The sequence below is a fragment of the Ambystoma mexicanum genome, chromosome 11 (assembly GCF_040938575.1).
Source record: "Ambystoma mexicanum isolate Mex_15411 chromosome 11, UKY_AmexF1_1, whole genome shotgun sequence".
NCBI classification, from domain to species: domain Eukaryota; kingdom Metazoa; phylum Chordata; class Amphibia; order Caudata; family Ambystomatidae; genus Ambystoma; species Ambystoma mexicanum.
Genome location: NC_090934.1, coordinates 219,523,974 through 219,551,524, shown reverse-complemented (window position 1 = coordinate 219,551,524; position 27,551 = coordinate 219,523,974). Strand labels below are relative to the sequence as shown.

General features: G+C 48.2%; 1 protein-coding gene across 5 annotated transcripts in view; it reads right to left on the bottom strand.

Moving 5' to 3' along the window:
• Positions 1 to 1,175: 1,175 nt before the first annotated feature.
• The window catches only part of WDTC1 (WD and tetratricopeptide repeats 1), a 1,302,054-nt gene continuing 1,275,678 nt past the window's right edge, over positions 1,176 to 27,551 (bottom strand). For 4 of the 5 annotated variants that reach the window (XM_069622890.1, XM_069622889.1, XM_069622887.1 and 1 more), the window contains one exon: positions 1,521 to 2,127. In XM_069622890.1, the coding sequence (XP_069478991.1) occupies positions 1,930 to 2,127 (198 nt within the window). In that variant the 3' untranslated portion in view covers positions 1,521 to 1,929. Of the gene's footprint in view, positions 2,128 to 27,551 lie in introns of all 5 variants that reach the window. The other variant, XM_069622886.1, reaches the window with a different exon arrangement.

Here is a 27,551-nt window from a genome sequence, read left to right as displayed (position 1 = left end):
CCTCACAATGGCAGCTTAATATTCCAGTGGATCTACAAGATCCCTCACGCCATGTGGTGAGATTCTCGACAAGTGTAAACATGTGAAGGAAGACAGAAATCCAAGCATGTAATAACTGCAAGATTCCACCAAAAAGGGCCACAAGCACAGCCTTAACCAGCTGTATGCCCTCCCTGCATCTCAGCACTGGGAACACAGAAAATCAGAGGTGCCAGAGCAGCACGGACACGGACCAGCGCATATTACTAACAGTGCAAATGCAGACACACACACTTAGGACATGCCAAGGACAATTGGCTTTTTTCGATTTAAGCACACATTGTCCAACAAGTGACAGAAAACAGTTGCAAGGTTGAAGCAGTGTTAATCAAAGCAGTTCCCAAAGATGAGCCCTCTCGGCTCTAGCCTAAGCTTTAGAAAAACCCAACTACCTCTCAAAAGCCCCGGGGAGGACCTCCTTGCCACCCAGAAACAAAGTTAAAAGCACTGCACCAACATCAAGCACCCCACTGTTTGTGCAAGTTATGAAGGCAGGGAGTATCCCAGTCAGCCTGGTATGGGGAACTCTAGTTGTGCATTGTTCCACAAACTACCTGGCTCTGCTGGGCACCATGAGAAGTGGGCTGGAACTAATTAACCCTGTAATCACAGTGATCACCAAAATATTTTCAGACAACTCTCAAAGAAGCCCATGAGCAAACTGTGACGATGAACACATTAAAACAAAGATGCCGTAACCAGGAAGCTAGAGCCCACTGTGTTAGTCACTCTTACCATACCATAAACTTGCTCCAAAAACAGAGTAAAACATGAGTGAGAAGGACTGGCACACCACATGGTGATTTGGAAGAAAACAGACACATAGAAAGTAAACAGAATGAAAGTGTTGTAACCTCTCTTCAGCCTCAAATCTTCAGCAACGACACTGATACTATGAGGGCCACAGTAGTGTGCTTGCTCAGGAGACTCTGAATTGGGGGCGTCTGAGGGAGAAAGAGGGGGTGAACAATGGGCAAAAACTAGTGAGAGAAATGGCCAAACGGAGGAGAGAGGTATGGGCAAGAGGAGAGCAAGTGGAGTGAGAAACAACCCAAATTAGAAACATAAAACCAGAAGATTGGTCGCCATTTCTAAAAATGGCTACTTTTATGCACACAGGATTTAGAGAGGCTGAATATATTCGAAGAGTCCCTGGTTAACCTTTATTGTTAGAAGCCTCCACCCTGCTGCTTTGGGCAACCCATAATAAATATTCTACTGCGAAAACCAAAAGATCATTTAGGGCCTACAACAACTCTGCTTTCGTGCTTTCTCAGAGCAAAATCACTTACTGTCACAAACTGGCATACTTAAGGAAAGATAGGGGCAAGAGATGGTGGCCAAGCATGCAGACTCTAGAAACAGCCCACAACACTTACAGACTCTTGACCACATGAAGGCCTTTTCCTGGAGCTGTGAATGGTGGTAATGAACAGCTGTAGCAGCAGATGTTAAACGCAACAAGAACTGTATGAAACACATTAAGGCCACACACCTCATCCCTCTTTACTTAACCACTGAACACCCTCATTCCCTCTACAGAGTAGACATACTCTTGCACTCGACAGGAACAGCTCTGCTCTTTGTTGCAAAGACCCTTGGATCCATCATCGAGTTCATGTAAATTAGCAGTGGTGCCTTTCGATTCTGTAGTGCTTAAGAAAGGCATGAGCTCCAGAGTACCAGGGCTCCCCCAAGTTACGGGAGGAGGATGAGCTGATAGGCATCTACCTTCTGATGCTGCTGCCGCCCATTTGGCATATTGGCCCCCTTGGCTAACTGTGCATAGCATACGGCAGTGCAGCCCATCGCCACTGCCTGCCGATCCAGAGCTTATAGGAAGCGGCGGACTACAAATCTCCCACCGGCCGATGGGTGGGCAGTCGGGATTTAGCTAGGCCTGCATTGCATTTGCCCTTCAGAGGTTTCTTCATCGTCCGATGCCCCAGGTGCTCCACTACTGAGCCCAGTGATCCGGTAGCCCATGTTCAGTAACATAACCTCCAGCGGATCAGCGTTCATCCGTCGCTGGTTGGCTTGGGAAGCAGCCTCCATGTCCTCGACCACACGCCCATTGATGTCTTCACTCTAAAGGAAATAAAGGAAAAGTCAGTCTTTAATAAAATAGCCTGCAGTAGCAAAAGCATGCCACTGAGCAGCAGAGTGAAGGTAACATTGTATCTCATCAATGTCTGATATCAAGCGGGACCTCAATATGCATGCAAAATGCTTTGAGGCCATCCCAAACATAGAATTCATAACAGTTATCTCCCTCCACCCCATCCTATGAAATATCCTTCCTTGCAGGGTTCCCAGAAAACAATAAATCCAAACAGTTGCACAAAATCTCACTGTTGTGGGACTTCAATCTGAGGGTATGGTGAATTGAGAATAGACGGGCTTCAGTTTATAGAGATGACCGCTCAGGTATTCAAACAATTTGAGACAAACCACACCCACACAGTCGACAGTCTAAAAACATCCAAGCTTCCTCCATCTCAATCACATGCCGCCTGTAGTATGTTCACTCATCACTCTTCGCTATATGGATATAACACAGAAACCCTTTCCCCCCGCCAACAGCAATTGGTGATGGCAAGGCAGACCAAGAATGACTGTCCAGTTTAAATGTGTATGTCCGTGTCTAAGTGTAAGCGCCCTGATGCCTGTGGGCTTCCGCGCGATACAAATAAACAAATAAATGACATGCCAGACCAAAGCCCATCAACTAACAAAGAACCTCTGAACTTTGAGTCCTTTCACCTCAACATCAGCAAAACACTTGAACAAGTCACATATTCTTGAAACTGAAAAGAATGAAAGACAATCAAAATGACTAACGAGTGGTATAATCCAGGACAGGACAGGCACAAAAGGGCAATCCACAAACTGGAAAGATACAGCAACTATCAAAACTCAAATTCGGATAAAAGCCCTTGCAAAATCCACAAAAAAGGGTGCTTATAGACCCATTAATAGGTCTAAGAGGGCATAACTCTCTAACCAGATCAGGGATTCTTCCAACCAAGCTAGAGAAATCATCAACATCTGTCACAAACTAAACTAATGCTGAATGCCTAACAGTACCCCATAAACCTCTCGCATTGCAAAGATCAACTCAAAAGTAACTAAAATCCAAGAGGACATTCACATCTACCAACGTTCTCTACTTACCGCTCCCCAATACCAGCAACCACATGTGCACCCATTTCTTTTTTAACCCAATGAAAGTAACTGATGTGAGACAAATGGCCAACAAAATCAAGTCCCCAGACATCTTTAGCATTTTCAAAGTATGAACAGCTCCCATGTACATGAAACAGAAAGCTATTACTCTGCTCCTTAAGAACCAAAAGACATTATCCTAATAATCTAACTAGTTATAAACAGCTTACAAACCCACCATCTATAGGCAAAATACTGCAAAGGAAAGTGACACCACAAATCTCAGATCATTTGAACCAATACACGCTTTTACATGACTGACATTCAGGCTTTAGTATCAGTGGACGAAGGACATCAGGCAGTTCGACCTGTCAGCAGCCTACGATAATACAGCTCATGTCGCCACCCTAAAAAGACTAGCAGTATAAATGTGCATTTCTAGTTTCTCTCAAATGGATTCAAGACTTCTGCGACAGTCAGTAAAATGAAATGGCAATCCTCCGAAACCACTATCCGAAAGGTCTTGCTCGCTGTTACTGGACTTGCGCTGCACTGTTCAGTGTATACATCCAACCCTAAGCCCAACTAATTGAAAATTATCATTTAACATCCAGATGTATGCGGCTGACCGGCAAAATCATCTATGTCTGGAAAAGGAGGGAAATAAGTGCCAACATCACAAAATGTCCAGTTCACATCCTCCACTGGAAGATGGAAAGCTACCATTGCCTCAGTGGATATAAATCAGAGATTCTAAATCTGGGCAGATTGGATTGGGCCAATTGCACTTGGCAGTGCCTTTAAGCCATACCAGATTTGGGAGCAATTATTGCCAAAGAGCTTTCCTTCCTCCCTCAAGTCAACACACTAGTCAACTTTGAACAGAACTAAGAATCTAGAGTATTCTTCGAACAAAGCCATAACTTACTGAATTTATATGCTGATATGCATCCGGAAGCTGTACTCTCCCTTCCTAAAAGCCTGACAGCTAAGTCACATTTCCATTGTGATAGTCAGGACATATGCGCTTTTATTTTGTCTCCCCAAGCCCTCACCAAAGGACTTAAAACAAATCTCTCTAACAGGCAACTTAAAAAAAAGAAGTCATTTTTCAGTACCATCATCATACGTAAACACAATTCCTCACCTTCATTTTTTCTTCATACTGGGTTCCACCCACCGGAAGGTATGCTTATGGGGGCGCTTACATGGTAAGCCAAGAGCAAAGCACCACCTATTACTAGAAAAAGGTTTGCAGGATGTCTATTGTGACACATCTAGCAACATAGTCACTGATTGTCTGGAGGGAAGCTTCTCCTACGTGGCCAGGGAAAGGCAGAAGCTACCTGGCACTGACCCTGGGAGTGGTTATCTGCGGGAGGACCACGTAGAGGAAAAAACTCTGGGAGGCACCACACTCCTGTACCACACTCCTGATTGGCTTATAGTAATTTGGTTGCTGAAGTCTGAGGCTTTCTTAGCCAACAATATTATGCACCTCTCACCCTCTTTTCTAGTACTGAGAAGAGGAAGATGGACTGAGTAATGGGGATGACTAAAAACAGCAAACTAATGCTGCGTTCTAGTTATTGGAAAGTACTAAGTGAGACTGGAACATTTGAAATGCACACACCTGAGCAGCCACAGGGAGAGAAACTGAGCTTGCCACTGCATCCAACTTGTTCTGAAGCTGTATGGGACACCAGAGGAGAGCGGAGTGCAGAACACAGCTCAGACGCTAACGAAGATGATGTGCAGCAAAGACAAGTCGGGAGAAGTTTACTGCGTCCCCGTCACAGGCAGCTGGAGCTGCCGGACACAGAGCGAAGCCAAGCGGGAATGAAGCGGCTCACGGAAGGCATTGCTAGTAAACGGGCGAGAAGTGGAGAGTACGGAGAAGCGCTACAAACGCCAAAGATGGCGAGTAACAATGGGAAGCCCTGGGAGAGAACATGGGTTACCGGGGCGCTTGAAGGAAAATACTGCATGCCGGCCCCAACGCTAGAGAGCCCAAACAGAGAAGGGCTTATCATTAATACAGAGATGAACATTGCAAAAGCTTAAGAGAAGGCAATATAATTGACAAGGACACTAACATTGTGAAACGCCTAGGTGAAGACAATAGAATAGAGATGAACATTGCAAAAAGCCCAAGAGAAGGCAATATAATTGATACGGACACGAACACTGCGAAAAGCCTAAGTAAAAGTCATAGAATTGATACGAACATTGGGAAAAGCCTACGGATCAAAAAGTAAAATACAGAACTGAACTTTGTTGACACCTCAAGCAAAGACAGTACAATTGATACAAAATTTGTGAAGAAAGGGTCAGTGACCCAATATTGAAAAAGTGTTGTTTCTTGGATTATTATGTATTACTTTTAACGTGCAACACACCCATAGGCCTCAGTGCGCATGGATACAAGAAAGAGTGAAAAGAAAGCGAAGAAGCCCTGGTAGGATAGTGAAATAGGCAAACAGTGGGTCTGGGACTTACACCCCAATCAGAAAGTTGTAACACCCTGGCAGAAGAGTAAACCAGGGGTGAAAGAAGAAGTGAGCAAAGTGGGTTAAGAACCCCACCTTCAAAGTATGGAACACTGATCAAAAGGGAGGACCCATACCCCCTTTGTAAGGATAAGTTCTAATACCCTGGCAGGAAACTATACCAGGGAGAGGATAAGGATTAAAGCAAGAAACCATAGCGGGCAGTAGTCTTACCCCTTTGAATGATAAAAGAAACAAGAAGAGTAACCGAACAGTGAAGTCCTGGGCTGGAGAGTAAACCAGGGGTAAGATAATTGAAAAAAACCTGTAGTTGTAGAGTAGTGACAAAAGGGGAAACTGTACCCCTTTAGAGAGGAACAAGATCAAGAAAGTGAGCAAAAGTAAATACTCCAAAGAACTGTGACATTGAAAGAAAACAGAGGGGGACGAAGTAAATAATAAGTAATAAGAAGCCCATGGAACCAGTGAAGACTGAAGGGATTCAAGGGTGGAATCGCCCCCCGCAGATCCCCACTTTAAACTGTGAGATAAAGTGCATACAAAGGAATATTCAGGGAGAGAGTCTTCTCCTGGGAAAAAATTCAAACATTATTGACTTAACTGGAAGTCCGGCCGGACAAATTCTGAGACACCAGAGGAAACATAGGGGAAGGGAGAACCCCATTTTCCTGGTGGAACTTTATTCTTTACCGTTTTTGAACTTTGTCTGAAACTTCAAGAATGAGCTCTAAGTGTATAGCTCAGAGAAATCCCCCTTTTCACCTTGCATTTAGTTTAGCATGCAAGGGCTAGTTTAGGGTTTTGGACACAGGACTGAGGACACTTTATTTAACATCCCGACACAGACGTTCCTTAGTTTTCTTGAGGTAGGGAAACCCCTCAAACAGTTAGGAATAGACAGGATTTTCCCAACCCCTCTTATTATTTTGACAATAATAGCCTATAACCAAAATTTAACATGCCACTGTGTCAGTCTTATTCTTGATCCCTTACACTCTGCTAATCCGGACATTGGTAAATGTTGTGTAAAGGCTTTAGGCGGTTTCTCAAAGTCACTACCTGGGGCAACAAGGTTGTCTCAACCAAAGTTGAACTTAACCACTCTTAAGGCAGCAAGGCTGAGCAGTCAGGCTGAACTATGGCTAGAGAGGGTAGCTTTTAGTACCGTTAACACTTACCTTTTTGGTTTCTTTTATTTATCATCTTTGTAAGTATGACAATACTCTAGTTTATTCATTAAGGCACACTTTATATATGTAAAGGTAAATAAAAATAATACTATACATTCATATAAAGCCGGTCAAGTGGCACAGCGAGTAGAGCGCTCGCTTTGACATCTGTGCAGAGCCTGCTAACGCAGGTTCGAATCCCGGCAGGGCCAAACTCAGCCTTTCATCCTTCCAAGGTCGATAAATGAACACCACACACCGTGGGTAATAATAAGCAGCGCTCAGATACCTGAGGGTTCGTAGCGCTATATAAATGCCAAATTATTATTATTAATTATAAAACACACAGTATATGGCAATCCACTATGGGTTATTCACAGATGGCACAAAAACACAAACTGCTAAAGTTGGGAAAGGGTGTAGAAGAATTACAACATAGGCCTAACACATGTATAAGGTAGCTCAAGTACAGCACTGCTAACTTCAGAAGCCCAATCCTTATATATTAAGAGACTTAGAAATTCTTTTACGTATCCCAATGTCCGTGCGAGTAGCACTAGCAGGGGCCACTCAGTAACAAAGTTCCAAACGGCAAGTGTATAGCCCAAATTACAATGCGACTTAAGTGGCTTTAGTAAAAAATGTAGGTGTTGTAGGGAGCAGCTACCACCCCGTCGAATTCTAAGGGACTTAACCTAAACATACTGACATGGCCACCACCGATCTGGGTCAGGCACAGACAGTGGTAGGATAAGCAGGACTTTGCACCCAATGCAAACCAAATGGGGCTAGGTGAGGCTTAAGAGATATAAGGGATCTATGTCCCTAAAAATACCCTCAGTAGATAGAAAATCATTGGGGAAGTCTTGCCTCACGGTCGTTAGGGTCATATGCTGGGTGGTCGGGTCACGGGTTTGAGGGCATCCACTAGGGGTCGTCATCTGGTTCCTCTGGAGTCCTCAGACTGGAGTGTAGTCACGCTGCATTGGTCCATTGTTGCACAGAGAACATCACAGACCACTGGTTGAATGTTCATCTTGTATTGAACCCAGACAGGGCTGGTGGGTCCTCGGCAACTCAGCGGTTGCCCTCCTGAACAGGACTTAAAACATGAGGAGTAGCCTTTTTGAGTATATGATTCTCCTAAATGCATTATCACAGCAGAAAAGGCAACACAGGGCCTTGCATAAAAAAGGCGGTAAAAAGGTATCAACTGCCATCATCATATTCTGGAGGTGCATGGATGTTACCTATGATAAAGTGAAGGGGCACAAAGTGTCACCACACAACACTGTGGAAGATGGCTTGTGATTCAATGGAAAAAATACACTTCATAAAAAGGGGATGACATCACCTACACTGGTAGCAAATGGGCTACCTAGTGCACATAATTCGACAAAGAAATAAAGAGGGGACTAAGGACCCCTTGCAGAACTCCAGATAAGGTGGGGGTGCTGCCACAGTAAAAAGGTAGATGCCAAAACAAAGGAAGAGATCTCCCAGCACCGGTAACCCATCAGAAAGGTGAACCAGTGACCCCAAAACAAAAATCCAGAAAGTCCAGCAGTAGTGCTGGGGCGCTCAAAGGAAGTAGTGGGAAGGTACAAGCTACTAACCTGTAACTCTTGTTCTCCAGCATGGGTCTTGCATGGATTCACATGCACATGAATATTGTCGGTCAGGCTGGGAATCCTCGGTAAAAAGAAAGCAGTTCAGCTTAAAGCTTTAAACTGCTTGTCTCCTCTATAGCCCATTAGTGTCCTTTGGTCATACTGCCTCCAGCCAATGACACTCACCCTCATAAGCTCCACCCCTGGTGGCCAAGTTCAGATTTGGTAGCGCATGTAAAGTGGCAGTATGAACCAAGAGACAGAGAGGGGAAGGGGAGGGTTCACATGCAAATCCATGCAAGACCCATGCTGGAGAACAAGAGTTACAGGTAAGTAACTTGTACCTTCTCCTGCATGGGGTCTTGCATGGATTCACATGTTCATGAAAACGATTACACAGCAGTACATATACACAACCACAGGAGGTGGCAAGGCGCATAGAAGCAATAAACGCACCCCTGGAACAGACTCACCTCAAACAAACCGGTTGCGTCGCACCGCTTGGCCGACCCGGTAATCCTCCCTGGAATCCATGTCGACACCGTCTAATTATGTGAAGGTGTGGGTCGACCTCCACGTAGCAGCCCTGAAGATGTCGAGCAGGGGAACACCAGATAGAAAAGCTATTATCACTGCGATGGCTCTGGTGCAGTGGGGCCTTGGCCAGCCTGGAAACGGCCTGTTGGCCAGACGATGGCAATGCATGATACAGCCGGAGAGCCACCTGGAGATGCAAGCCCCAGACAGGGCCTTCCCATGACCCACAGGTAAAAAAATGATGAAAAGCTGAGACGTCTTCCGGAAGTCTTTTGTGCGTGCCACATAGAACTTCAGGGCACGAGAAACGTCCAGCAAATACAACACCCTTTCAGCACCTTTCGAGAATGCGGTCTTCCACAACAGAAACTTTACGGGGCACGATGGATTGGTTCAAACTGAGGCCCCATGAGCTCAGACAGGACCACATTCAGTTCCCTAGCCGGGGCGGGAGACTACACCAGCCGGATAGTCCTCAAGAAAACCCAGAGAACTCCTTAACAAGCCTGTGCGACCACAGGGAGTTTGCCCATTGTCCGTGTGTATGGGGGATTTGGCAGACAGGTGGACCTTGATATATTCATGGGCAAGATCAGACTTGGCCAGCAATAGCAGGTACGAAAGGGGCTGCGAAGCAGTGATGTGCAGCAGCACAATTTTCTGCGCCCGTCATCACACTGTGAAGCGCTTTCACTTGTGGTTGTAGCAAGTGAACGTAGAGGGGGTAATGGCTCCTGCCAGGATCTTCGTACTTTCCAAGGGCAGCGAATAGTGTGCAAATTGTAAGGCTGCAGGACCCAGACCTTGAGGGTCAGTGATGTCGGGTCGTGATGCAGGATTGATCCTCCTCCTCTGGAGAGGAGATCAGGAAGTGGAGGGAGTTGGATGGCATTGAGTATTTTTAAGCAAGCCCACACCTTTTCAGGAATAGCTTCTAGCATTTACCTGTACGCAAGATGTAATCCTCTCAACATGGCTCTCATATTTCTGAACACCTAATATAGCAATCTCCTTATTCTGCAAAGTTTGAGTGAAGTTCTCACACTAATCAATTTATGTCTTAAAAAGGTCATAGGCCACCTCATGGGCCAAATTACTATATTAGGGTTCCATGTGATACGATTTAACTGATTGTTAACACCTAAGGTCCCTTGAGTTTCCTGCCTAATAGATGGACCATTCAGTGCGAGGCTAGCAATAAGAGGAAGTGATAGCTTTCATGCTGTTCAGCAATACACGTCATCAATCAGTGAAATAGGCTGAAAAACAAAAACATAGTCAATAACACTAGCACGGTTGGACGTCCAAGTTTACTGGGGGATTGCCAGAAGGGCGATTAACATTTGCTATGATTAAGCCAAAGGAATACAGCAAATTAGCCCAGCTCATATCACGTCTACAGGTAAGATATAATCTACTAGTAGTAGAGGGGGTTGCACTCTAGCATTAAATCCCCATAAAGGAGGATAGGTGTACGGTCTCCAATATTATCGAGCAGCAGCTCCAATTCTTTAAGTATATAATGAAGCAATGCATGATAAGAAGGATCATACACATTAATTATGAGTTCTTGCCCAATTCTCCCAATGGCACCTTCATCAAGAATAGTTTGTTTACCTACTAAGATGCAATTAGAATCACATCCCAATTCCATCAGATGTAATGGATTCTTAACACCAAGTATTAATCCACTTTAAGGCCTGCCCCCACGTCCTTGTTTTGCCAATTTAGAGATGGTATGCCATCCATCAATGGTAAGCAACGTTGTGAGGCAAGTTTCTTGTATAGCTATAACTGAGAACCTATCACCTCAAGCAAACCATCCCGTTCAAATAAATGTTTATGCCCCCTTGTGTTCCAAGACAGCAACAAGAAAGGCTGACTAGGAACAAGTAGACATTTTCTGCTGTATCACATGGAGTAACCACTCCCAGAGGCCATCATCTTCGGTTAGGTGATCGCTCGCTACACCTATTCTTCTAGCTTTTCGTTCACCATCCTGCGCATTGTACTGGCAAAGCAGAAGGAACATTTGTGCCAGAAAAAAATCTTTTCCTCTTGAAAGACATGTCTATGGCCAAATGATCTTCCTTGGTATAGTGTCTAGTTAGTAGACACTAAATGGATGTCATCTATGGGGGTAGTATGGTTTTGTCCAACGATTTGGCTGCAGACATCCAACTTTATTGCAGAACAGTCATAACCAGTCATAACCAAGTTTCATCAATGTCACCTCATGCTGCAAGATGCAGTAATATGGCATAATTGGTATCTTCGTTGATGTCCCTAGTTTGTAGATCACCACTTCTGATGCAACAAAGTGGAATTATACCATGCAACAAGTCCAATAACCTAGTTCTGTTTATATTAACAAAATGACTCACCGTAGGTTGAAGGCCCTGAACGGTATAGGCCTCTGAAATACAGGAAGCAATCCATCGGGAGATAGTTGCTTTCGAGGCCGGCTTTCCTTTTGGGTCACCGAAGGTCACCAAGAGCTGGGAAGAGCTCCGGAGATTAGATGTTCTGTCAAAATAAAAAACTTAAGAGCTCACCTTACAGCCCAATTATGCAGAACCCTCTCGGCCGGTTCTGGGAGGAAAACTGGTAAGGAAATAGACTGGTTCAGATGAAAATCGGATACCACCTTTGGATGGAAGGAAGGATTGGTCCGAAGGACAACCTTATCCTTGTGCAATGGATGTTCTACCGACAAGGCCTGAAGCTCACTCAACCACCTTGCCGAAGTCACTGCAATTAGAAAAGCCATTTTCCATGAAAGGAATTTCAAATCCGCCATGGGCTCAAAGGGTTTATGGCATAAAGCAGTAAGAACCACATTCAGATCCCATTTAGGATGCGGGTAACGCACAGGTGGATACAGATGCAACAACCTGTAAAGTGCCTTTTAATGACAGGGCTTGTCAAAGAAAAAGAGCAAGAGTCCGTGACAGGTAAGCAGCAATAGCCGATAAATAAGTCCCACAAGACAAAACATGCATGCCTGAACCTGCCAGATGAGAAATGAAAGACAGCACTGTGTCGATGTCGGCTTCTCTGGGGTCCAGCTTTTTTTGCTAAACACCAGTGACAGAAACAGCCATTTGGCTATAGTATAGGAATACTGAGACCTGGTTGAAGGTTTTCTAGCTGCTTGGATAATAGGCATATTATCCGTGAACAGATTGAAGCTTTCTAAAGACTTGAAATCAGGCACTAGGCCGCCAAGCTGAATGATTTTGGGAAGGGCTGTCACATATGTTGATCGCTTTGGGGAAGCAGGTCGGGATCCAGCGGGAGCCTGATCGGTGAGCAGACTGACATATGCTGAAGCTCCGAAAACCAGAATCAGGCTGGCCACCACAGGGCTATGAACAGGTGAGTGTAATTCGACGAGTTCCTGAGCTTGCATAGCATAGCGCCTGGTGAATCAGGGGAAGAGGCGGGAAGGCGTAGGCCCTCATATTGTGCCACGGAATCTCAAGAGTGTCCCCCAGGGAAGAAGCTCCGAGCCCGTTACTGGAAGCATAAAAAGGAAGTTTCCTGTTCGATGACGACGCAAAGAGGTCCACTTCTGGAGTGCCCCAATGGTGAAAAAGGTCAGAGGATCGCCTGAAGCCAGGAGCTCTGAAGAGCCAACTGCGTAAGTCGTATCTTGAGATGCGCAAGGGGTACAGCAAGCACGCACGAGGCCATGAGGCCTAGAAGCCTCTGGAACCACCAGGCGGACATGCTCTCCGACTGAATGAAGACTTGATACGTGGTTAACAGATCTGCCATCCTGTCCATCGTCAAGTACACTCTGCAGTCGATCGTGTTCCAACGGAAACCCAGGAATATCAGATCCTGAGAGATCGTCCTGAAGGTCCACCACGCTGAGCCAGTTGCCCTTCTGAAGAGAGGACTTTATTTGGCAGGGCCTAATCATTTTGAATTTCTCTTGGGGAAGAGGTAGGTTGAACTGGGAAAGGTCTAGATTGGTGCGCAGACCAGCCTGGTTGGGTTTTGCCACTGTAAACAGACGAGAGTAGAAGCCCTCCCCTCATTCCACTAGGGGAACGGGTTCTACAGCCCCGAGATCTAGAAGCTTCTGGACCTCGGCTCTCAGGGAGGGCGTCCCCGACTGCTGAAAGGGAGGATTGAAGGGTGGGGTAGGGGGAAGGGGCAAGCGGAAGCCCACCCGAGCGATGGACAAAACCCACTGGTCGTCGTGATGGTTTGCCACGCCTCCAGATGAGATTCAACCTCCCACCGGAGTCTCGTGCGAGTGCCAACAAATATCATTTTGCAGACTTTTCGGGAGAGAGACTACTTGTCCCTGAAGAGGAGGTTGACAGAAAAACCGGCCACGTTGCTGCCTCCGGCGGGAGTTACCCGGTAGAGGATCAGTCCTGCACGACCTGCGATCTTGGAACCCTCTAATGCCTGAAGAGGATCGAGCTAGGGACCCAGATCTCTGACCTTTCACTGGGGCCTTCACGAGCAGCGACAGAGACTTGGCAGTTTGCATGCTCGCCTTAGTCTTGGTGAGCTCGTCATCCGTTGAAGAATGAAACAACTCTTTGCCATTAAAAGGCAGGTCCGGAACTTTATCTTGGACCTCCTTCGAAAACTTTGTTGTATGAAGCCAAGCCCGACGAGGTGTCAACCCCCAGCATGAGGCCACAAGCCGAGGTGTCAACATGATGCGCAGCAGCCTCCAGCATATCCTGCGCCAACACTCTGGCGTCTGACAAGCCGCCTTTCAAGTCTTCTAATCTGTCGACAGGAATGAACTCCTGGAGGTCAACCAAATCTCTCCACGGTTCCATATTCACCGCCGCCAGGATGAGCTCTGTTGGACTGACGCAATTGCAGCGCCGAATTGGCAAAAATCTTCTTGCCTAAGGAATCGAGCAATTTGTCCTCCTTGGACAGAACTTGAGCCGCAGCTGCGGAAGTTGCAGAGGCCAGCTTGGATAGCAGAGTGGCGGCTGCTACCATCGTCGAGGACGGGAGCGGGCATGACGCCAAGGCTACTTCCTCTGAGCTGTGAAGCCTGTAACGGGTGTCAATCCTTTTATTTACGTGCAGCCCGGGTGTGGGGTTTATCCCAGACCTTGTGGGCCTCGGCCAGAACGTCCCTCTGAAGGAACGGGCCAGTGCACTCCTGTGGAGACAAGGTTAGCACCCCCGAAAGCACCCCTTCCTGCGGAGGGGGTGCCTCAGGCACTGGTATGTCAAGGAGTGACATGTCCAGTACCCGGTCGTGAAATGCTCGGACAGAGCGGGGCTGGTCCGCACTGTCCTGATCTGTCCCAAAGGGTCATCTAGAGCATCCGGATCCCCCGGCTGCAACGCAACCGGCGTCAGATTGACATCACGCTCTGCTGGAGTCTTGTCCACCGGTGACAAGGGAGGCAGAGGCGGAAGAGCCGGAGGAGGGCCGGGAGGCATATGAGGAGTTGCCGCCGGGGAGACAGGCGCAGTGACAGGAACTGTCGGGCCAGGCAACAGAGTCTGAGGGCAGATTTCCCTAAAAAGGCCCTTAAAGCACTCCCTCATGGGATCAGAATTCATTAAACTATGACATTTCCCAAAAAAGGCAACCTCTGCTGAGATCTTAGGTGCTGGAGTGGGCAGAGGCCTCTCATGAGGAGCATAACCCCACGAACGCAGTGAGGGTGGCTGCCAAGAGGGCCAGCCACCAATCGGGTCTACGTAGATCAATGGGGCATATGTAGGAGGAAGCAAAACCAATGTGGTAGTGGCATCCGAGCACGCCAGACACAGGAAGGGCGGAACAAATTCACACTGTCACGTGGAAAAGGTTGTCCACCGATAAGAAGGTTCCTAGCACCCGCCATCGTTAGAGTGGGTGTGAGGGAAGAATCCAAAATGGCCGCCGTAGTCCACGCGGGAAGGCCCGCCATTTTATGAACATCTGAGGATAACTGCTCCTGTGTAGATGAGGCAGTTGATTTCACAGACTGGTGAGGGGACTTGACTGAAATCTTAGCCTTGACATAAGTCTCCTCGGCAGAGCCGGTACTATGGGGCCTTGGATGTTTACTGGACATCCTGTCCCTTGAATTAGCTTCCAAAGGAGCAACCTCGGCAATGCCGGTAACAGGAGTTATGGTCGACGACGTCTCCCTGTGCCCACTCAACAGAACCGGTAACTCCACGAGCGCAGCAAAGTTGAGCAATCCACCTCACAGACAAGACCTTAACAGACCTCTCAGTGCTGTTGGTACACACCTTAGCATCGTTAAGAGGACCCTCAGAACATAGTCCAGTCTTATTAGCTCCCTCGAGAGGGACCTTGAACCGTAGTTCGGTACAGAAAACCTCAACAGAGGACATAGGGCGCACCCCGGTGTCTGTGTGGGAAGCTCCTGACAAGGAGACCTCGGAGCAAACTCCGGTACCCAACGCCTCAGCTCGACTATGCTGGCTATTAGCACCCGATTGGTGGACCTCGGATTGTGATCCGGTATAGGCAGGGCACTCACGAAAACCCTTGGAGAAAACCCTGGTACTCATATTAGGCCTGCGAGGCACCTCAGGGAGAACCTTGGTAGCAGAGCTTTTGAAGCCCCTGCCGGACCTGGAGGACCCTGGGAAGGAGTACCCCGGCCGGGGTGCCCTGAAAAGTTCGGAACTTACTGGGCGTCTCTTCTTTCCATCGATGAAGAGTTGGAAATGCGATGGAGGAGCCTTCTGGAAGAACTCCACCCACTGACGAATACGATGTTGAAGTGCCCGGACCGAAAGGGAGTCGCAGACGAAGCACGAGTCCCACCGGTGATCCGGACCCAGACACTCCAAGCAGAGAGAATGGGGATCTGTCCTAGCAAAGCGACGCTCGCATGAGGAACAAGTGGAAAACCTAGATGCTCCGGCATAGATGGAGGACTACGCGATCGCAGAACCGGAGAAGGAGAGAAGGACAATGGGAAGAGAACAAGTTACTTACCAGCTGATAATGTTCTTTCGACTGGATGTTCCTCCAACGTATTTCACAACTTTGACATGTAATGTCCACAGCTGTCCACTTCAGAAACTTTTTCAGCAGATGGTGTCCTGCGTCGATGACGTTGGGTCGATGTCCCTTGAAGGCCTCTGTATGTTATAAATAGGAGCACAGCGCCCGTAGCCTGAGTTTAAGTTTTTTCCCTCGGAACGTGTCGCACCAGTCTCATGCTTGCTTGACTGCACATAGCCTTGTGGAAACGGAAGCTGCAAGTGCATAGGAAATTCTCCAGAGGGGCAGGCAGGGAGGGCGATGTGGAATACGTTGGAGGAACATCGTCGAAAGAACGTTATCACATGGTAAGTAACTTGTTCTTCGAATGGACTGCGTCCTCCAACGTATTCCACATCTTTGACAGGACTCCCAAAGCAGTACCAGTAAATGGAGGAGGGAAAAGAATTTAGAGTACCCAATCAGATTGCGGAATAAAAAACCGCCTTACCAAAGGCCATTTCCTGACCATGCATTGTATCCAGGGAATAATTCTCAACAAAGGCGTTGGGTAGAAACCTGCGCAGTTCCCTTAGGGACCACTGCAAAAGGCTTAGGACTACAGGGGTTGGCAGTAAACCCAATTGGTAGCAGTCTGTACCACCCAGATTTACCTGGTAGCTGTGGCTGAGCAGCCAGACTTCTCTCAAGAAGAGTTAGACAGTATGTAGAGTATATAAAATAGGTATCAAAATACAGTAGCACAAGCAAACACTGACCAGAGCTTTGGTATAAAAGTATATAATTATTTATTTAAAAACACACTTGTAAAATACACTAACACTAATATGGCAAGCAAGTTCAAACACAGTCACTATTAATATATATACATCCCTGATTACTTATTGAACAAGTCTTAGTTAAAACACCACTTATTTGCAGACAGAGGTGAGCGCTTAACCTAAGATGGCACTCCAATAAATTAGTTAAAAAGGGAGGGAAAAGGCAGGATTAGGAAAGCACACAATACTAACACTTTTAAAAGAACCACAGCAAGTCAGGAAAGGCAGAGTCTACTGTAGAGCAAGAAAGTTCATAGGCCAGGCCCACTCTGGGAGAGAGCAAGGCGGAATGTGTCCAAGATCACACAGTTGAATTGTACTTTAAAAGTCTTTGCAGATAGTTCAAAAAGAGTTGGATCAGTTCAGAGGTCCCAGGTTACCCCAGGATAGAGAGTCAAGGATATACGGGACACCTTAAACAGTCTGTTGCAAGGGAGACCAGGCAGGACACAGTACCTGAAGCAGTGAGAAAGCTCCAGCGGGGGCAGTTGTTCCTGGCAGAGGGTGCAATTTGGTGCTTCATCCAGTGGAAGAGAGGATCTCGACGTGGAGGAAAGCTGGAGGTCGTTGCGCTGCCAGGGAAGAAACCAGCTGCGGAGTTTCCCGGTTAAAAGGTACTACCCTTTTTTTCACGGTAGTGGTGAAGCGTGGCTATCTAGCCGCCGGAGTGCTTGGCACGGGTGATTCGACCACGAGGCGATCCAGGAAGGAGAAAAGAGGGCGAACTGGTTATCCCCACCAGTTCAGAGGAAGAAGACTCTCCGAGATGAAGATCTTCTGTCGTCGGAAAGTGGTGAGGCGGTTCAGCAGGGCTCCACCGGTGGGGTCGTTGTTGCAGGTCAGCTCAGCTTCTCCCTCTTCGGAGTCTTTGGTCCTGTGGCGACTTCTGAAGTTCCAGTCCCCAAAGCCCTGCTTTTATGCAGAAAACCCCCATTCATCAGTCCTAGCTGTCACTCAAACATGCTAAGTGGTGAGCCAGGCGGCTCACCACTGGGCCAATCACACAAGAGTGCGACTTGAGTTGCCAAGGCAACTCAGTCCAGGGTGCCTAAACCCCCCTGCCACACATCCTGTAGACCCAGACAGAGTGGTACCACTTTTGGTGGCTTCTGTGCAGAAGCCCACCAAAAGTGGAACAAATGGCTCGACTTGGGTTGGAGTTACAGACGCGAACACAAACGCCATTTTGGCACCGAGTTCTGGCAAAAAATCCCAACCAGTGAATTAATATTCATTAAATAAACCGGCGGTATGTTTGAGGCTATGCTAAAAAGTGGTAGCCTCGAACAATGGGAAAATCCCATAGGAATATATTTGCGGTCGAATATAAAAAGTAGTATCCATTGCCAACAGCCAAAACTCGATCAGGGGGGACTGGACAGTGCCCCCTCGAACAACAGACCCAGGGGCAATCGAATTGCCCCTACCAGTACTTTCACAATATGATGGTTTGTACTGGTTCTGTTCACAATTTAGGACTAGTAAAGCCAATGGTGACTTTACATGCCCTGGGAGACAGTAGTCAGTCCCAGGGTGCGGAGCCTATGTTTGGGGGGTCACTATGACACCCCTGTGTTACTGCATGGAGGGTGCTGTGTAACACACATACCAACAACACATGAAGCCCTATGGAGTAAAAGACCCCATAGCCCATTAAACACATTACAAAGTCAAAGGATATCTCAAATCATGTCTAAGAGTGGGAGTCTCACTCTTAGCAGGAGAAAAAAAATAAACCCCAAAAATCCAGCAAAGCTGCTGGGGGACTCACTAGGTTTGGGAAACTAGCCTATACAGAGAATTCTCCCTAACAAAAGGTGTGAAGTGAAGCCCATGTAGCAGCATCACAAATATTCCTAATAGGAACACCCCGCTGGAGGGCGGTGGAAGCAGCCACACCCCTAGTGGAATGAGCTTGCAACCCTTCAGGAGGGTCCTTACCCGCCAATCGGTAACACTCTGTAATAGTGAGGATAATCCACCTGGACAAGGTCTGTTTGGTAACAGCCTGGCCCAATCGGTGTCCAGCATATCCTACAAAGAGTTGATCGTCCACTCTGACCATGGACATCCTAACAATGTAAAAGCTCAGAGCTCTCCTATGATCCAACCGATGGAGACGCTCCTCTTCCTTACCAGGATGAGGAGGAGGATAGAAAGATGGGAGAACCACTTTCTGACTGAAATGAAATTCAGAAACTACCTTAGGTAGAAAGGACGGACGTACCATAAGTACTACCCTGTCCTTGTGGAACACAGTAAAGGGTGGCTTAGAGGAAAGTGCCTGCAATTCACTCACTCTGTGAGCAGAAGTAACCGCAACCAAGAACACTGTCTTGAAGGACAATCTCAAAGGACAAGAGTACAAAGGTTCAAACAGAGCACCCATGAGAAATTCAAAACCAAATTTAAATCCCAAACCGGCACCTGGAAAGGAGACGGTGGGAACACATTAGTCAGTCCTTTAAGAAATTGAGAAATCAAAGGAATCTTAAAGTAAGAACATTCTTCAGACGAGCACTTAAATATAGACAGCACCGCCAGGTAACCCTTAATGGTACCAATTTGAAGGCCCCTGTGTCCCAAAGAAAGCAAAAAAAGACAAAAACCATAGGAATGGAGCACTGAAAAGGATCCACATTGTGACCTCTTCACCAGTCGCAGAACTTACCCCAACGGCAACAGTACAGGGATTTTGTTGCAGGCCGCCTGGCCGAAAGCGACACCTCCATCACGTCATCCGGGAGGTCCCACTCCTTATACCTCAAACATTCAGATACCAAGAGTGAAGGTTGAGAGTCTTGACCTCTTGATGGAGAACCTGACCCCCCCGCCCCCGCGCAAGAGCAGATCCTCTCAGTAGGGAAGATGGACATTTCTAGAAAGTCCGGGTACCACGCTCCCCTGGCCCAATCCGGAGCAATGAGGATCATATGGGGAACCGAACCTCCGTAACCTCCGCAACACTTCAGGAATGACGGGGACTGTAGGAAACGCGCACAGCAGTGGGAATGACCAATCCACTACGAACGCGTCTCCTAATCCACTTGTGGGGTTCCCCAAAGGGCAAAGATCTCCTGAAGGACTTCCTGAGCCAACTCCCACTCGTGGGAGTCTGAGCTCTGCATGCTCAGAGCGGCCGCCACCACATTTTCTTCTCCGCCCCGATGACTGCATAGATCGAAATTCCCTGCTGGATGGCCGAGAACCAGAGCTGCATTGCCTCTCTGCAAAACGGGAGTGACCCTACCCCCCCTTTTTTGTTGACGTAATGCAAGGCCACTGTGTTGTCTGTCATGATCAGGACACTCATCCCTCAGAAAAGCCTTCAGGGCTAGCTTGATGGCCCTCAGCTCTAACAGGTTGAGGTGAAGTTTGGACTCTGACGGAGACCAATGACTGCTGGGGGTCAAGTCGTCGGCATGAGCGCCCCATCCTGTGAGGGAAGCATCAGTCACTACAGTCACCTACGGCCATGCTTGCCAAAACTGCTCCTCTTTCATCAAGTTCCCTTCGCCGGCTGACCAGAGAAGATCCTGGGAGACCGAGAGTGGAATCTGAACGGGATCCAACATCTTGCCGGAGAACTGCGACCACTGCATCTTGAGGACCCATTGCAGGGATCTCAGCCTGGCCTCTGGCAACAGAAAATTGCAGGATGCCATGAGGCCAAGCTTATATTCAAAAGCCGGGAGACTCTGGGCATTTATTTTATATTCAAATTTATTTAAAGCGCACGTCAGCCCGGGGGCATCGTGGCGCTGTTACATGAAGACATAATCTGGTTACAATGGAAGGAAGATGGTTACAAAGCAATTTTCATTACAGGACACATTTCGTATCAGACGTATGCGAGCTAGTGTAGGTGACGGACGAGGAAGCCATCGAGTATGGATCGAATATATCGAGGTAAATAGGATAAATTATCTACGAAACTGAGCAACGATATTCCAAGGCACTGAGTAAGCACGGAAAAACGGAACTGAGCAACGGACGCTGTGCGCGGCCTTTATAGGCAGGATGACGTCGACGTTGATACGGCAGCTGTCGAGGGACATCAACTTGGCGGACGTCGATGCGCAGCGCCCTCTAGAGAAAAATGTTCCGAGGCCAGCAAAGCTGGAAGGAGATATCTAAGATAAGGAATACGTCGGAGGACACAATCCCTTCGAAGGATGCTTTTGGTGGTGCTTTTGAGGATGTTGCCTATGTTTTGGAGGAGTTGCTTTTGGTAGTCAGGGGTGATCCTGGTGGTCTGTAGGTGATAAAGAAGTTTATGGTGCAGTTAGGTGAGAGGGCTAGTTTAGCAGTGAGGAGATCAGTGTTGTCTCATTGTTGATTACACATTCTCATGACGAGGGAATCTTTAAAGATGAGGGCGACGCCGCCACCACCACCACAACCACCACCACCACCTTTAGAGTTTTTACGGTCCTGTCTGAGGATGGTATAGTTTTGTGGGAGGGCGAGGTGGATGAATGGACTGGAAGCTTCATGGAGCCAGGTTTCGGATATGGCAAGTAGGTCAAGATTGTAGGTGGTGATAAGGTCATTGATTTCAATGGCATGGGCATGGACAGAGCACGCATTGATGAGAGCACATCTTAAATCTGATAGTGGAGTGTGTGTGATGGCGTTGGGGGTGCTGGAGGTGGGCGGTGCGTGTTTGGGTGTGGGGGGCTGGGGCGTAATAGATGCGGCGTGATGGGTGCTAGGGTAATGGGCGTGGTCAGAGAGGTGAGGCTGGGCGACTGATGTTTGTGTGCGAGAACTGAGTCTGTTATTCCGAAGGAAGGTGGAGTGCTGCAGAGAGCTAGGAGGGTTTTGGTGCGTGTTCTTAGTCTACAGAGCCTGAGGTGGAGTGGGTGATGTCCTATCGGATTGGCACGGTGGTTGAGTGTGGACTGGAGTGCAGACGATGGTGTGGTGTGTAGACGATGGTGTGGTGTGTATGAGGTCAGATGGTGGAGTAGGGCATGGGTGAGCATGCTGTTCGGGGTGCGCAGGCGGCATGCTGCAGATGGCCAGAAGGGAGAGGGATAGGATGAAGATGGAGGATGAGGAAGGGAGGTGTGTAGGTGCTTTGGTGTGTGTGCCAAGGGGCTGCATTTGTAGACAACAGATGTACAGGCAGGCAGGCAGTAACACTGTTGATCAGGGCCGCTAAGGGCAGGCTGTTAACACAATAGATCAGGGCCGCTAGGGGCAGGCAGTACCACAATAGATCAGGGCCGCTAGGGGCAGGCAGTAACACAATAGATCAGGGCCGCTAGGGGCAGCCAATAACACAATAGATCAGGGCCGCTAGGGACAGGCAATAACACAATAGATCAGGGGCAGTTAACTTGGCATGTTGAAACTTGTCCACCATCTGCACAATGTGATGAGCCCTCACCTTGGGAGGCGAGCACTTCTAAGGACGTGTTTAACACAGCCCCGATGTACTCGAGCTGTTGGGAAGGTGTCAGATGTGACTTCTTGAAATTGACAGCGAAGCCCAGCCTGTGGAGGGAGCGGCAGGTATGACCCAGGTGATCCAATGCTTGCTCGGGAGAGCGCACCCGGATCAGCCAGTCGTCCAGGTAGGGGTAGACGTGAATCCCCCCTCGCCTGTGGTACGCTGCCACCACCACCATTAGCTTGGTGAAGACTCTCGGGCGCAGGTCAATCTGAACGGCAGGACACAAAACAAAGTGCAAGTCTCCAGCCGCAAACCTCAGATACTTTGTGCTTGGGATGAATCGGCACATGAAAGTAAGCATCCTGTAGGTCCAGAGACACTAACCAATCCTGAAGTTGAAGGGCCCGGAGGACTTGAGAAAGAGTAACCATCTTTAACTTGTCCTTCCTGAGAAGTTTGTTCAACCAACACAAGTCCAGGATGGGTCGAAATCCCCCATCTTTCTTTGGGATAAAAAAATAAGGGGAATATCATCCCTTGTTCTTCTCCGCTACAGGCACCAATTCTATAGCGCCTTTCTCCAGCAAAGTTAAGACTTCCTGCACAAGGAGCGGATCGGGAAGCTTCAAAGAGAGTTTCCCGGGTGGATTGTCGTGAGGCAGCTGTAGAAAGCAAAGGCAGTAGCCGTGGGATATGGTATCCAGAACCCACGCATCTGAAGTAATGGCTCGCCACTCTTCGAGATGCTGAGACAGTCTGCCCCCAACCGGCGAACCATGGGACATGGCTTCATGACTGTTTGGAAGCGGCTGCGGCAGTGCCTGAAGGCAAAGAGGCAGCTGCCTGAGCGGCTTTGGCACCTCTATTTCCCAGACCACCACAGGTACTTTTTTGCAGGCCCCTTTGACCGGCGACCCCTCTCGTTCTACCAAAGGAGGAGTAGTAACGAAAAGAACCTCCCCTCCACTGCTGTCCCCTAGGATGAAAAGGCGGAGGTTGACGCACAGCTGCGCTTAAAGATTTTGCAGCAGCTTTCGAGGTCTGCAACCTCTCACGGCTCTCCTCAACCTTGTTGCCAAACAAATGTGCGCCATCTAAGGGCATGTTCAGAAGACGGCTTTGCACATCCGGAGCGAAACCTGACTTCCACAACCACGCAAATCTGCGTATAATGGTGCTCGCAGCCATGGACCGGCTAACACTGCATGCCGTATCCAAACCCGACTGAAGGGATTCGCACATAGCATCCTTGCCGTCTTGCACGAGAGCCAGGAAGCCATCCCTTTCTTCCCCCTCGGGAATATGCTCAGCCGCTAAAGAAACAGTTCCACAGAGTGTGTGAGAACCTTGCTAAGGCACAAGTGGAGTTGGCCTATTTCAATGCCATGCTCCCCGCAGAAAATACCTTCTGAGCCCAACCGTCGAAGCGTTTGTTGTCCCAATCAGGAGGGATGGTAGGTTAAGCCGCCTGCCTCGAGGTAGCCATGGCCGCCTGAACCACCAAACTCTCGGGAGTGGATAAATAGCTAGGGTAGCTAACGGAAGGGCAGTACTTTTTAGTGAAAGATTTATTAACAGCCGGATGAGATTCCGGTGACTGCCAAGCAGCTGCCACCCTTTTCTGTAAGGTGAGATGAAATGGTAACACCGGGTCAGAGCACGGACCTTGATCTAAGATGTCCATTAGATCATCCTGCACAAAGTCTTCAGGAGGACTGGACCATCCCAGATACTCCGAGACCCTAGCCATGAGCCTCCTTTATGAAGACTCAGCATGAGCCCCAGGTTCAGGCCTACCAAATTCCACTAACGAAGAAGTGTCCAACCCACTTGCATCATGGAAGGTTTGCCTCAAGTCCTCCTGTATCCAGAAAAAATTGGAGTCACATCCAGTTCACCAGGGTCCTCAAAATCAGACCTTTCTTCCTCTTCATAAATGTCATCCAGAGGGAGTTGAAACCCTGGCCTGGGGACAGAAGAGGGCCCGAGTCTAATACTGGCCTCACAGACTTCGCCGTAGCCTTCCTAAGAGGATCCACCACATCGGGGTACTCCAATGGCAGATTTCGGGCAAAAATCCCCAAAGGCGTCGAGGTCGCCGAAGGCTTCGATGCCGAGAGCGTCGACAACCTCGGCGTTGTGAGCGCTGAAGGCTAAGGCGTCGACACTGGTGCCGACAGCGCCGTGGGCTGATAAGACGGCAAAGTGTCGACCTCCAAGTCGGACAGCGGCTTCCAGCCCTTAGTAGGTTGCCGCGGTCTCGCTGGGGACGAGGACCGAGACCTAGAAGCACGTCTTTTGCGACATTCCAAAACCTTGTCCGAACGGGACCTCGAAGGCTCCCGATGTGAACCTGAAGGCATGCGGGCCACGGTACGAGACCAATCCTAGCCGGCTTCATTAGAAGGCGCTACCGGTCCCGCGCCTTGCGATTGAATTATCGCTAACATTTGCTCCTTAAAGGCAGCCGATTCCTCCAGAGTCGAGGACTTTGTCGGGCAAGCTACCTTCCTCATGGCTCCATCCGAGGAGGAGGACGGGGAAGGCGACTGGTGATGGCGCATCCGCGATTCCGCATCGAGGAAGAAGAATGGTGGGAATCACTCAAGGACTTTTCAATGTGGTTTCCTGGCCTTACGCTTTCTGCCACGAAAGTTTCTTGAAAGTAACAGCGTCTTGCCAAAAAGGTTAAGGGTACTTTCCTTGTTACAAACCCTTTTTGATTTGCCGGCTTTCTCCCCTCGTTCAGCTGCCGACTCGAAACTGCTGTACCTTTGTGTGCTTTGCCTCGCTCAGAGTGTGCTTTCATGCTCCGCCTTTTATCCGTGTGGGGAAGTTTAATGGAAGTCAAGTGTGAGTGATTGTTAGTAATTGCCTGACCACCGTAGTGGGACATGTCAGATACACTGCTTGGGTGTAAGTCTGTTTTCTCCCAGAGTGTGCTGTCTGTGGGAAAGTGTTGGAAAATGGAAAGGGGGAGTACGGTTCCCATGTATCCTACCTGGTAGGTTGGGGTAAAGGTGTTGCAGGGGGAGGGATACCGTGTCTCGGCATCAGGAGTCCCACACCCCCTCCCCAAAGACCCCTCACCCAGGTGATCCTACCGCACTGGTCCACCCCCAGGAACTGGATCCAAAAGCGATGGTCATGTCCTGGCCACCTGGATAACAGATGCCCAGGAACTAGCGGGTGAGACACCTTCTTGTTTCTCCCAGGATGCCCGGGCGTTCTCTCGACCGCGCTAATGACAGTCTGAATGTGATACTATAGTTAAATCAAGAAGATTGTTTGAATGCAGAAAAGGCAACGCACAATCCCCAATGAGCTATGGATCCATGAGATGCCAGTGTAGGGCAAAGCTTGAACACACCTTACTGCAAACATACCAAGCCAAGAGCAATATATACAGTGCTGGGTATACAGAGAAACTGTGAAATGTCCTGGCGAGGGAAAGACACCAGGCAATTGAACTGCATGAAAAGTCCTGGCAAGGGAAAGACACCAGGCAACTGAATCACATGAGAAGTCCTAGCAGCGAGGTATACCAGGCAAGTGAAAACACAAGGGAAGTCCTGGTAAGAGTATACCAGGTAGTTGTAATTGCATAAAGAGTCCTGGCAGGGGAGTATACCAGGCTGTTTGCAAAGCTTCCAGAAATCCTAAAGCAAGACAGTGTTTTCTACAAAGGAGAAATGTGTGTAAAAGACAGACTAAACAGGAACCTTGTGAATTAAGCAGAGGCACAAAGGAACTGTTAGTAAAAGACTATTGCCAGCCTACTTAAGAATCCAGGGGAAGGGGTCCACCTTCTGGATCCAAGGGCTTCCACCTTGGACAACATTTTTGTTGGAGCTATTCTTATTTTCATTTGTGAACACTAATATCCAGTTGAAGACATTTCCTTGCACATTTTATTATTTTGTTTTTAGTGTGAGGGTCAGAATAGGACGTTTTTGGTCACAAGGACAGCGTTTCAATTATTGACATCCTGACACAGACAGATCTGTGGTTTTTGGTTGGGAAGTTCCTCTTTAGAATAGGATAAGAGAGGCATTTTCCCAACCCATTATTATTTAATAAATGTCTTTAATCAAAAACATAACTTTGGGTCTTGCTTTCATAACTGAACCCTCACAGCTGTCTGTTAGGACTAGGACTGTTTTCCCTTGTAGATGGTGTCTGAAGGCCTTCAGGGATTTGGACACTTCTAGTAGTGCGAAAAGGTTAATGTGCTTGTCTGCCGTGTGCTGTATGGTGAAGAAAGTGCGCTCCCCACCCCAGCAGGGATGAATCTGTGGATAGAGTGACTTCTACTGTAGAGGTGGTGGATGATTTTCCCTTCAAACGATTCTCTTTTGTCCACCACTGCAGAGATAGTACAGGAGACTGCGAGACAATCACTAGATCGTACCTTTGACCGCTTACCGGAGGCCACTTTCTCGCAATCAGCTCTTGCTTTGAACGTCTGCGCAGGTGAGCATGTGGCACTGGGTAAATGCAGGAAGTCATTCTGAACAGGTGCATGGCCTTTTGTATGGTTATCTGACGACCAGCTACATATTGTGGAATTTTTGGAATAGCAGGTTTTGGACCCTCTTGTTGGAAGGGCAGACAAGACCATCCTTTGTCCGAATTAGAGCCCAAAGAAACTGTTTTACTTAGCTGGGAACAAGACTACTTTTTCTCGTTGATCGAGAACCCTAGTTGGAACAGTAGGTACTACCACCCAGAGTGTGATGCTGGCGCAGGGGCTTTATGGGAGGATCCCCTAGCTACTCATGTCACAGATGGGATAGTCACATTTGCAGTATACTTTGCACAGAGCCCAGAACACGTACCCAGGTGGCATGTGTGAATTCTACCAAAGCAAGACGGCACACTGACATTTTAAAGGCTCAGGTTTGCAGAACAAGGAAGACCCACTGAATTGAATCATACACACCTGAAGTAGAGAAACAGTTAGGATACGCCCAATCTCTGATAGCCAAACCATCACACACATGTACATCTCACAGGGAGGGGAAGTCTGGCCCAAGGGGGGAGGGAAACCAGGTGTGCAAAAGCTCATGCAAGGACGATAGTAGGGTGGGCGTTTGAAGCAGGATACCATTTGAGGCCAGTTGGAGTGTATAATAGAAAGCAGAGTGAGCAGACTGCAGGGAAGAGCGGATAGATTGAAGTGGTTGGGAAAAAGAGAACAGAGTAAAGTGGAGGAATCTTATGGGAGAGAAGGAGAAGATTGGGAATAGAATCAGGAAGGTAGAACACCACTATTGGGGCCAAGAAGTGCAGAACATTCAAGGGGAGGAGAGCCATCGAAGAAGAGGTTGAG